At 47.7% G+C, this 12642-nt stretch overlaps 1 protein-coding gene across 2 annotated transcripts in view; it reads left to right on the top strand.

The window, feature by feature from the left end:
• The first annotated feature begins 2504 nt into the window (after positions 1–2504).
• The window catches only part of Sos1 (SOS Ras/Rac guanine nucleotide exchange factor 1), a 110874-nt gene continuing 100736 nt past the window's right edge, over positions 2505–12642 (top strand). For both annotated transcript variants that reach the window (XM_070025425.1, XM_070025424.1), the window contains exon 1: positions 2505–2786. In XM_070025425.1, the coding sequence (XP_069881526.1) occupies positions 2700–2786 (87 nt within the window). In that variant the 5' untranslated portion in view covers positions 2505–2699. The remainder of the gene's footprint in view (positions 2787–12642) is intronic.

Below are 12642 nucleotides of genomic sequence, written 5' to 3'. Positions count from 1 at the left end.
AATGCACAGGATTTTGCCTGGCACCCATGACTCACGTCTATAATCCTAGCTACTCAGAAGGCTGAGATCTGAGGATCGTAGTTCAAAGCCAGCCTGGGCAGGAAAGTAAAGAGACTCTTATCTCTAATTAATCACCAGAAAACTGGAAGTGAAGCTGTGGCTAGCTGAAGCTAGTCTTGAGCTGAAGAGCTGAGGGACAGCGTCGAGGCCCAGAGTTCCAGCCAACAAAAAATAAATAAATAAATCGGGTTTATGGTAGACACATACAGATGGGAACTGTTTAGACCAATCAGAGGTGGCTTCTTGGAAGTAGGGATGTTTATAACCAGCCAAGTGAACAACAAAAGCTGGTGCAAGGGGGGGCGGGGGGGGGGGAGGAGATGCCATTGAAACATGAGAAATAGGAGAAATTGGTGCCTTCTAGGAACAGACAGAGGCTAGTGTGGTTGGGGTGTGGTGAGCCATGGTTTGAGACTGGTGAGAATGTAAATAAGAGCCAGATGCAGTTTTGCGGGCTATGGTAAGAAGTATGAAATGTATGCTAAGAGCAATGAGAAGCTAAAAATAGTTTTCTGCAGAGGGCTGATCTTGGTTCAGTCTGGTAGAACCACAGAAATCAGTTGTTTTTCTATACCACAGTCCTGAAGACAACTGTCACGTTCTCTGAAACTGCTTTTCATTCCTCCAACTCATGTCCAAAATGTGTTTATTGCTTCTTATCCAGAGGATTTATGAACATTTCAAAAGGCCATTTGAAAATATTGAAAGTATGGGAAAATGTAAAAATGTAAATGATGTGTGTACATTTTTAGAATAAAGGAATCTTAAGATTTTCGCCATATTCTGAAAGAGGCCTTGTAAAGACGAAGAGGCATGTCTTTAGCACGGCACACATGTGAACTACTCGGGCTAGATCTCAGTAAACGATTTTGTAGTCTGAGATGAACGCCATTGGAGGACTAAATGAGGTGATAATCTGAAAGATCCCCCCCACCCCCTTCAAGTTTTAGGGCTTGTATTTAGGGCCTCTAGCTCTTGCTCCGTTTTCTTGCTCGTACCTGTTACTCTACCATTTGAGTCACATCAAGAGTCTGGCATTTTGCTAGTTAATTGGAGGTGGGATTCTGGTTCCGAACCCCCACCACCTGGTTCCAAGCCTCAGCCTTAAGAGTAGCTAGGGTTACGCGTGTGAGCTGTCGGTGTGTGAAAGCTTTTCAGGATAAACCGTGAAGTGTTGGTGGTACCGCGTTGTACCACACTGTGCCACTCGAATCATCAGCATCCCTGGGGATGCAGGGATGGTTCTAGAAACTGCTTCTTTAACATTTCACAAACACTAAAGTGCTTATTCCGTCTAGAGCCACTGGTGAAACAGATCTGCTTTCCAGAAGCTTATTATCTATCATCGAAAGCCACGAGATATCAAACAGGATATACTAAGTGCGGGCGTGAAATGCTCTGGGATCCGGGAACTGCAGCAGCGGCGTTCAACCTCCACGGGCGGAAAATGCTCCGTGGAATTCCTTTCTGAAGTGGGCTTGGCCGGTCTGAGCCCCGCAGGGCGCGCCCGGGCCCGAGGCCGGCGGGAGCGCAGCCGTCCCCCCCCCCCCCCTCCCGCGCCCGGACCAACACCGAGCACTTGGGTTTCGGAGGCGGGGCAGTGTGGTTAGTATACGCAGCCCGCTCCGAGCCTTCCTTAGCGTGGTGTTCGGGGACAAAGTACACACACGCGCGCGCATCCTCACGCGCGCACACACGCACGCACGCACGCACACACTCCGAAACGCCAGGCCCAGGCCCCTCAAGACCAGAGATCCCGGTCGGCCCAACCACACAATGGCGACTCCTTGACGGTGGCTCGCCCCTCCTCCTCCCACACGCACAGGCCCCACGGTGCCGGGGCTCGCCCGCGGGGGTCTCCAGCCCTCCTCCCATCCGCAGCCCCCGGGAGCGCAGCCCCGGGGAGCACGGCCCCGGCCCGGCCGCGCGCGCGCTCCCTCCGGGCCGCGTCCCTCCTCCTTCCCGGGGAGCCGGAAAACCCGGAGCGAACCGGCCCGGCCCGGCCGCGCATGCTCAGTAGCGCGCAGGTTCAGTTCGCTAGTAGGAAGCTCCGGCGCTACACCGGCGTCGGCGGCGGCCGCGGCGGCAGCTCCGGGCAGCCCGATTCCCGCCCCCCCCCTCCCCGATCTCGACCTCGAGCCCTTCCCTCCCCCTGAGACCCCGGCCCGGCCCCGTCCCGCCCGGAGGCTCCCGCGCTCCGGAGTCCCCACGGGCCGAGCGGCCGGAGCGCCCTCCCGCACGCCCTCCCTCAGCCGACCGCTCCTCAGCGGGCCAGGCCCGGCCCGGGAGCGCAGCCCCGGCGGAGCGGAGGGCGGCCCGGGGCGGCGCCGGCGGGCCGGGGAGGGGCGGGGAAGGGGCCTGCCCCGGGGCGGTGGTGCGGGATGCCGCCACCGCCGCCGCCGGGCTGCGTCGGCTGTCCGAGGTCGGTGCCCGTGTCGGGAGGAGAGCCGGGTGCGGGTCTCGCCCCGCGGTCGCCTCGCCGGGGCTAGTCCGGCCGCGCGGCGCCCCGAGGGGGCCGGGCCCTCCGGTGGGGCCGCGGCCCTGTTCCGCGCTGCGAGCTCGCCCTCTCGCGGTTCCCGGGCCCGGCCGCCGCCGCCGCCGCCGTCCCTCTCCCCGCCCGGAGGCGCCCCGGGGGCACCATGCAGGCGCCGCCGCTGCCCTACGAGTTCTTCAGCGAGGAGAACGCGCCCAAGTGGCGGGGCCTCCTGGTGCCGGCGCTGAAAAAGGTGAGGCGCGCGCGGAGCCCCGCTTCCCCGAGGCCGCCCCTGTGCGCGGGCGCCCGGGCCGGGGCCGGGGCCGGGGCCGGGGCCGGCCGCGGGCTGGGGAGGCGGGGCGCGCCGGGCCGGCCTGCTCCCCACCGCGAGGACCGCGCACGCCGACCCTGCCCGGCTCCCCGGGGCTGACATGTACCCCGGGGCGGGGACGGGGCACGGGGGCGCAGGCCGCCGAAAGCCTGGCGGAGTTGGTCGGTGGAATCCAGCCACGGGGAGGTTCAAGCCCTGCCCCTGGATTCGCGGGCGGCAGTTGGAGGAGCCTCAGTTTTCAATGGAGGTCAAAGCAGGTCACTTTTCCGCCTCGTCGGTCTCGCGGAGCTGCTGTCACCCTCCCGTTTTAGGTGTCCAGTGCGCTCGTTTTACTGGCTCTTGAATGCTCTGGCCATGATGCTTGCACTAAGTAATTGCGAGCTTGCCTGCCTGCCAGCAGGACCTGGCTGGCCTGCTTTGCTTTGCTCTGCTCTGCCCGCCCTCTCTAATGACTCTCCATTCTCTTCATTAACTAGGGAGGGGGCGGGGGGGGGGGGAAGAAAAGCCTCTTGGTCTTACAGTAGAAACGGATTTGTTTGCAGAATCTGCCGTGAATATTTCAGATGCGAGTTACTTTTTGCTCTCTGAAAGGGGCTCACTAATCACAAACATCTGCAATGTTTTCTAAGAAAATGGAAGAGATGCCATATAGTTTGTATTCTTTCTATATCACCAGGCTTCACTGCATCAGTTCATGTTTGCGTTACCTGCGAGCTTGCTTACTAGCTTGTCGTAGAAGCAGGGTAGTGTATCTGATGCTTGAAGATGGTACCTTGCTCTAGGACAAGGGGAAAAGTTAAAAAAACAAAACAAAACCAAAACTCCTAAAACCTCATTACCAGTTTGGGGCTATTTTGCTTAGAAGCAGGCAGCTCCTATCCCAAGAGAACCACCAAGATACCAGTAGAGAATCCTTTAAAAGTATTGGCAAAAGCATATTAGGGATTGGCAGACTTACGGGGTGGCCCTTACTGAAATCTGTCCACACGTGCTCGTTTTTGTTTGACATTTTGGTTTTTTTTTTTTTAAAGTGCAATTACCAATATTAAAAAATGGGACAGACATAAAATCTGAATCTTCAGATTAGGGAAATCTCTCCACTTAGGGCTTATATCAGGCAAGATAGTGAACTTACTGGAGTTGTGTAATGGCTGCCCCTCAATAGACAGGACATTTATCTCCAGCTTACCACGGTCACCTTAGTGTTTGTTTATTTATACAATCTCAATGTTTCTTTCTATTCTTTTGCAAAAGTAATGGGAGGAGTCTAAGGTGCAGTCAGTCTGATATGTAAGATCCTTTACTTATTTAACTATCCACCAACTGGGATTGTAAGACAACTAAGACACCATCGGACATACATTTCATGTCTCAGAACTTGTGCTTTCACTTGCCTGCTGGGTGTTTCATGTGGAGATTGCTGCATCTTGAACTCATTCTTCAGACTTATTATTAGACTGTTTGTAGAATGGCTGACTTGTGTTCTTGTACCTGAGGCTCTTTTGACATGCTGTTCCTTTCACCTGGAATGCCCTTCTTTGCCTGGCCTGTTTATCCTTTGGGATTAACCCAACTCAGAACTTTTCTCAGCTCTTAGGGCTGAGTTAGATAGTACTCCTTTGATTTCTTCTAGCACCCTATCCTAACTTGTAGCTGTGAATTTTTAAGTTTCAGTTTTCTTGTCTGTTCCTCCCTTTTCCCACTTAGATTGGTTGCTTCTTGAGAACCTTCATTTTATTTCTCTTGTATGCAGTGCCTGACACCTATTGAATAAATGGGTAAGGGAATACCTAAACTAAAACTTTCACATCTGTCCTTCTACCAACCAGTTTTAAAGTTTCTCCATTCATAGCGTTAGTGTTTTCTTTCTCTCTCTCTCTCTCCCTCCCTCCCTTCCTTTCTTTTTTTCATTTTGTTGGTCGTAGAGCTTGAACTCTTGGGGTCTGCGCACTGTCCCTGAGCTCTTTAGCTGAAGGTGAGCGCTCTACCACTTGAGCCACAGCACCTCTTTGGATTTTCTGGTGGTAAATTGGAGATAAGAGTCTCATGGACTTTCCTGCCTGGGCTGGCTTTGAACAATGGTCCTCAGAGCTCAGGCTCCTGAGTAGCTAGGATTACAGGCGTGAGCCACTGGCGCCTGGTCAGCTTTAGTATTTTTTTAGGTTCAAAACTTTGGAGTCCCCTCTGACTTCTGCATTACTGTCCACATTCAGGATCATTCACCTTTGACATACTTTTCTAATCTGTCCTCAAGTCCTACCACCTGTTCTGAATCCCTTCTAACGGTTAATGCAATTGTCTCTTAACTGAATCCACTGCTCATCACTAGCCACTACCACTGACGAACACATCACACTTTTGTTCAGAATGACTGATTTTTTTTTAACTTAGTGTAAGATAAAGTGTACAGTTTTTAGCATGCAGTTTATGGAGATTGTTGATCTCCTGTATATATTCAGAATGTTCCACTATCTCTGACTTCATCTATCAGTTGAAGATCTATCTTATCACACAAATACATCATGCCTACCTCAACAAGTATTGCCCTTGGCACTAAAATAAAAGAGCAAATGACATAATAAGAGACTAGAATGTGATGTGTGGTGGTGCACTGGCTTGGAGAGATAACTGGTTTACAGACAAATTTTGTACATTGAGCTAAGGGGTTTGAGGGTTTTCTTGCGTGTGTTTGAGTGCTGCGTGTGTATGTGTTCACATGTGTTCTCATGCCAGTCCCAGGGCTTGAACCTAAGGGCCTCAGTGCTGTCCTTTTAAACATTTTTGCTCAAGGCTAGCACTCTACCACTTGAGACACAGCTTTACTTCCAGCTTTTTGGTGGTTAATTGGAAATGAGCATTGTACAGACTTTCCTTCCCTGGGCTGGCTTTGAACTGCTATCCTCCTGTCTCAGCCCGCTGAGCAGCCAGGATTTACAGGTGTAAGCTACTAGGTGCCCAGCGTAAGGACTTGAATTTTATTTTGAAGAAATAAAGCCATGGATTTTGAAATAGGAAAGTAATATCAGATTGGAATTTTAGAAAATTCACTTTGACCTGAAAATGGAAATGGATTAGAGAAGAAAGAGACATGAAGTAGGGAGAAACGTTGGAAAGCTAGTTTACTTGTGCAGCTAAGAGGGGACATGTATTTGAATTAGGATGTGGGGCTGGCTTGTTTGATAAATGTTTAAAAAGGATAATTGGCAGGATTTACTACCTCTCTGGGTTACTAGGGAGAGTCTTTCAGGTTCTTTTTGTACATGCTTTCTCATGTACTAGAAACATTCAAATTGGGAAAATTAGGCAGGTAGAGAAAAGGACATTTTCATTGTATTCTGGACTTACTCAGTTACTCTGAGGTTTACCTGAGACCTGAGTGCCAATGAAAAATGTAAAGAGGGGCTGGGAAGGTGGCTCAGTGGTAGAGCGCTTGCCTTGCATGCATGAGGCCCTGGGTTCGATTCCTCAGCACCACATAAGCAAAAAAGAAAAAAGCCAGAAGTGGCGCTGTGGCTCATGTGGTAGAGCGCTAGCCTTAAGCTGAAGAGCTGAGGGACAGCGCCCAGGCCCAGAGTTCAGGCCCTGTGACCAGACCACCCCCAAAAATAAATAAAAAAAACGTAAAGAGCAGATGAAGGGAGACCCAGAATTCATTTTAATCAGGATAGAGAGTTGTAGAAAGAGGGCCACCGCCCCTTTTGGGAATGTTTTAATTATCTTTAGTTGTACAAAGGAGTTGTCATGCAACAAGCAGTTTATGAAAACTGCATCTTGATCCACGTTGCCCTGGTCAGCATTCTCACCCATACTTCCCAAGCCACTTCTTCCTTCACTTTGAATTTTAGGTCAGGTACTGAATTTTTTTTTTCTTGCTATTTAACAAAGCAGTTTACATAAACTTGATCTTTGTCATCCCTTCAACATCTTCATCCTCCCTTGGACCCTTCTTCCCTAATTTTTCCTTAGCTCTGTGACTCTTGCCTGCATTAGGAGAGGCCTTTGAGGTAGGATGTCTTAATGAGATAATTTTTGGATATCCCTTTAAAAGTGCTTTGGGGTTGCCCAGTCTCCTCCAACTGGCAGTTGTTTTTGATATCTGATGGAACAGATTTAGAAGTGTGTAAGTAGAGCTATAAGTATAGACGAAGTCTTTATCTGTAGTGAGACTTGTATGCCAATGAGCATGCAGTGTGAATGAGCTCTTACTCAACAGAAATCTAGAAACAATCCAAACGTCCATCAAATTTGTTTCCTTGAATATTAGTCAATAAATTGTGATGTTGTTATTCAGCAGAATGAAGAGGAATGAACTACTTATAAACATGGCAGTATGGTTGAACCTAAAATTCAGCTGAAAAATCAAACAAAGCAAGAGCATATATTGTATAATTCTATTTGTGATATTTCTGGGGCTTAAACTTAGCCTCCTGCTTGCTACCACTGAGCCACACCTCCAGCTCTTTTATTTGTGATTTTGTGTGTCTGTGTGTGTGTGTGTGTGTGAAAAAATTTTTTTCAAATATTTAAAAATTTATTAAGGTATTGTACAGAGGGGCTACCATTTCATGTCAAATAATGAGTACATTCCTTTTTTTTGGACAATGTTACCCCTTTCTTTACTTTCCCCAGTTCCCCCTCCCATCCCTGCCCACAAGTTACATAGGTCATTTCCATATAGTATATACCAAATAGTATGATGGCATTTGCTTTTCCTCCCTCCCTTTCTGAGTTTCCTCCTCCCCCATATTTCCCCTAGGAAAAAAACCTCAAAACAAAAACACCACCACCACCACCATCACCAGTAATAACAACAAACCCATGTTTCCATTTTTTGAAGTTTGTCTCAATAAATAGTATTTTAAATGTTCAGAGAAGTTACACCTTTGGGCTCCTGCTCTGACTGTGGATGCCTTGAATCCTTTATAGGTTATCATATGCAGTTATATTTTAGATCTAGTGTTCACATATGAGAGAAAACATGTACTGTTTTTCCCTCTGAGCTTTGTTTACCTTGCTTAGCATGATTTATTTTAGGTCCAATGTGATGGTTATTTTTGAGATAGTCTTGCTGCTGCTGCTTCTTCTTCTCCTTCTTCTCCTTCTTCTCCTTCTTCTCCTTCTCCTTCTCCCTCCTCCTTCTCCTTCTCCCTCCTCCTCCTCCTTCTCCCTCCTCCTCCTCCTCCTCCTCCTCCTCCTCCTCCTCCTCCTCCTCCTCTTCCTCCTCCTCCTCCTCCTCCTCCTTCTCCTTCTTCTCCTTCTCCTTCTCCTTCTTCTCCTTCTCCTTCTTCTTCTTCTTCTCCTTCTCCTTCTCCTTCTTCTCCTTCTCCTTCTTCTTCTTCTCCTTCTTCTCCTTCTTCTCCTTCTCCTTCTTCTCCTTCTTCTCCTTCTTCTCCTCCTCCTCCTCCTCCTCCTCCTCCTCCTCCTCCTCCTCCTCCTCCTCCTTCTCCTTCCTCTCCTCCTCCTCCTCCTCCTCCTCCCCCTTCCCCTCCCCCTCCCCCTCCTCCCCCTCTTCCTCCCCCTCGTCCTCCTCCTCCTCCTCCTCCTCCTTTTTTGTCAGTCATTGGGCTTGAACTCTGGGCCTGGGCTCTGTCCCTCAGCTCTTCAGCTCAAGGCAAGCACTCTACCACTTGAGCCATAGCACCACTTCCAGTTTTCTGGTGGTTTATTGGAGATAGGGTCTCATGGACTTTCCTGCCCGGGCTGGCTTTGAATCGTGAACCTCAGATCTCAGCCTCCTGAGTAGCTAGGATTACAGGCAGGAGACACCCATGCCCGCCTTTGTCTTGCTTCTTGCCTAGAGTATCTCTGGACTTTGATCTGCCTATTTATTGTTGCTGGGATGATAGGCACATGCTACTATACCCAACTTTTCTGTTGAGATGGAGGTTCTCAGACCTTTCTCCCCTTGCTGGCATGGAACTACAATCCTCCCAATCTTAGTCTCACTTGTAGTTTTGGATGATAAGCACATACCACCATGCCTAGCTATGGGTTGAAAAGGGGTCTTACAAACTTTTTCTATCTTAGGCTAACCTCAAACCTCCATTTTCCCATTCTCAGCCTCCTAAATGGTTAGGATTACAGTTGTGACCAACTGGTGCTTTACTTTTTTAAAGATTTCCTTTTTATGTGTATTTGCCAGTCCTGCGTGCTGTCCCTGAGTTTTTGTTCTTAAGGCTATTGCTCTTGGCCGGGCGCTGGTGGCGCATGCCTGTAATCCTAGCTACTCAGGAGGCTGAGCTCTGAAGATCATGGTTCAAAGCCAGCCCGGGCAGGAAAGTCTGTGAGACTCTTTATCTCCAATAAACTACTAGAAAACCAAAAGTGGCGCTGTGGTTCAAGCAGTAGAGCGCTCGCCTTGAGCTGAAGAGCTGAGGGACAGTGCCCAGGCTCAGAGTTCAAGCCCCACGACCGACCAAAAAAAAAAAAAAAGGCTATTGCTCTTAACATTTGACCTATAGCTGTAGTTTCAGCTGTTTCGGTTTAATTGGAGATTAGAGTGTCAGGACTGGCCTGCATGGTCTGGCTAAACTGAACTGTGAGCCACTGGCACTTGGCTAGAGATGCTTTTATTTTCTGTTCACTTCCTTGATTGTATGAGGGTTTTAAGGTTGCCTACAGACACTAAAAGTTTTTGGATTATATTGCTTAGATATATGCATTTTAGGGCCTGGGAATGTGGCTTAGTGGTAGAGTGCTTGCCTAGCATGCATGCAGCCCTGGGTTCAATTCCTCATTACCACATAAGCAGAAAAAGCCAGAAGTGGCACTGTGGCTCAAGTGGTAGAGCCTTGAGCCCAGAGAGACTCAGGGACAGTGCCTAGGCCCTGGGTTCAAACCCCAGGACTGTCAAACAAACGAACAAAAAAAAAAACCAAACCCAAAAAGGCTAGATATATGCAGTTTATTATATCTGTTATATCAGTTATATCTCAATCAAGATGTTAAAGAACTCACTGAAATGATTAAAATTGAAATGGGGCTGGTGTCAGAGCTGAGAGAGGGGGATAGGAAAGAGAGACCCTGTGTTTGAGAAGCTGAGAGAGGAGTGAACTTCAAAATGAGTCTACCATATTGCCTACAGAAAAATCAAAGTACCTGAAAAGTGTTGGATTTGACAGCTAAGGGGCCATTGTTTACTTATGTCAGAGACCCCCAAATCATTCCATACATAATGGGGCAAGTTAGAAGATGGGCAAACATGAAAACAATATGAACATTAAGGCCCATTTTATTTTCTAGGTTATTTTTCCCCTAGAAACTTGAAAATGAAGGGGAAAGATACGTTGTATAGGCAAATAAGGGGTTATTTAAGGTTGGCAAAGACAGTTTTGTTGATTTCAAGGTAGCAGAAATTTTTTAAGATCCTTTGGGGGCAGGTAGAGATTCTGGGAAGGTGCTGAAGGAGTTGAGTCTATCAATGGAATCTATCAATTGCAATGTTTGTTAGATGCTATTAAATGTTTCACGTGTGATCCCACTTGATTCTCATAGGATGCTTTTTTTTTTTTTTTAAATGTCAGTGGATCCAGATGAGCTTACGTTTGAAATTCTGAGCCAGGATACTATTTTTGCTTCCATTGAATGGAAGGAGAAAACTGAGATTTGGAAAGGCTAATTTTCCCAAGTAATTTTGTTAGAGAGTCTGCATTTTTATTTTTTATTTTATTTTATTTTTTTTACACCCCAGCCGAGTCTGCATTTTTAAACACCATAGTGTGCTACCTCTGGCAGGGATGGTGACAGACTTTCTTCTGAGACAGGAGTTAAAGAAATACAAATGGGCTTGGTGTTTCAGGGATAGAAAATTTGTGTTTGGGCTGGGAATGTGGCTTAGTGGTGGAGTGCTTGCCTCGCATTCATGAAACCCTGGGTTCAGTTCCTCAGTATCACATAAACAGAAAATGCCAGAAGTGGTACTGTGGCTCAAGTGGTAGAATGCTAGTCTTGAGCACAGAGAGTCTCAGGAACAGAGCCCAGTTTCTGAGTTCAAGCCCCAGGACTGGCAGTAACAAAATAAAACAAACAAACAAAACCCCTCACAAAAACAAAAAAAACAGAAAACGAAAATGTATACTTGGTAGCCTCTTTTTTATGGTAAAATTAAAGGCAAGACTTAGGAGTGGAAGATATTGGCCTGGTGACCCTATAAAGCCCCCCCCCCCCCCCCCGCCAAATCATTCCATACATAAGGGGCACATGTATTCTTCTGATGCTTTTTGTGGGCAGCCAGTGGCTGTCTGCCTGTATTGGGGGGGGGGGGTCCGGTCATGGGGCCTGAACTCTGGGCCTGGGCGCTGTCTCTCAGCTCTTCAGCTCAAGGCTAGCTCTCTACTACTTGAGACACAGTGCCACTTCTGGCTTTTTTCTTTTTGTTTATGTGGTGCTGAGGAATCGAACCCAGGGCCTCAGGTGTGCAAGGCAAGCGCTCTACCTCTGAGAGCCACCTTCCCAGCCCTGTATTGATAATTTTGTATGGCCTGTGAATGATGTTATACCCAAATGGCCTTTGTCAGAAAAAAATTTCCCTACTCCTGCTACAGTAAGGAGTTTAAACAGTGATGCAGTTTGGAATTTGTGAGTAGAGATGACATTGATTGTATTTTAGCGTTTTAAGATATCAGAGCTGAAAGATACAGGAGACCTGAAGTTGGTGTATTGAACAGCAGGTTATATAAATGGATGATGGTGAACTCCACAAGGATTATGGTATGTATTATAGTAGAGGGAAGACTGTAATCCTGAATTGGAAGAGAAGTTTTAGAAATAACAGTAAGAATGTTTTAACCAAATATACTTGTTACAAGTGATGAGTACTTCCCAAACCCCTTGAATGTATTCTCTACTACAGCTGCGGATGGAATAGAAAAAAAAAATTGCCTTTCATGTTAGTATATTTTTGTCTGGTGATTAATTTGGTGCTGTTGGTACAGGGGATTTGAACTCTAGGCTTCAGGGACGCTGAATGCACATTGTACCACTGAGTTATACAAGCAGCCCTGTGGCTAGATGTTTACCACCACTTTTTTTTTTTTTTGGGTCCGGTCGTGGGGTCTGAACTCTGGGCCTGGGTGCTGTCCCTCAGCTCTTCAGCTCAAGGCTAGCACTCTACCACTTGAGCCACAGCACCACTTCCAGCTTTTTTTCTCTTTGCTTATGTGGTGCTGAGGAATTGAACCCAGGGCCTCATGCATGCAAGGCAAGCTCTCTACCACTGAGCCACCTTCCCAGCCAACCACCACATTTTACTATGGAAAAAATTTAAGATGAGTGTGTTGGCACAAAATATAAATAGGAAGATTACAGTCTGTCATTCCCAGGTATAAATTTGAGGCTATCTCAAAATTAAGCAAAGTGGAAGAGTGTACTAGGCCCTGATTAGGTTCAAACCCTAGTACTGCTAAAAAAATAAGTTAGATGGTGTAATCTGTACTGCTAAGCCACAGTAAGAGGCACAGGTAGCAGGATCATGATTCAAGACTGGTCCTGGTCAAACTAGATTCTGTTTGAAAAATAACCAAAAAGTAAGTAAAACTCTGTGTGTGTGTGTGTGTGTGTGTGTGTGTGTGTGTGTGTGTGTGTGTGTGTGTGTGTGTGTGTGTGTGTGTGTGTGTGTGTGTGTGTGTGTGTGTGTGTGTGTGTGTGTGTGTGTGTGCGCTCACACACACAAGAGCACGTGAACTGGTGCTTAAACTTAGGGCTTCATACCCTTGCTTGGCTTTTTTGGCTCACAGTTGGTGCTCTGCCACTTGAAGCATGCCTCCAGTTCTAGCTTTTT

This window comes from Dipodomys merriami, unplaced genomic scaffold (genome assembly GCF_024711535.1).
Source record: "Dipodomys merriami isolate MVZ:Mamm:240054 unplaced genomic scaffold, mDipMer1.0.p SCAF_17, whole genome shotgun sequence".
In the NCBI taxonomy this organism is placed as follows: domain Eukaryota; kingdom Metazoa; phylum Chordata; class Mammalia; order Rodentia; family Heteromyidae; genus Dipodomys; species Dipodomys merriami.
The sequence above is the reverse complement of the archived record's forward strand: the minus strand, read 5'-3'. Positions and strand labels throughout refer to the sequence as shown.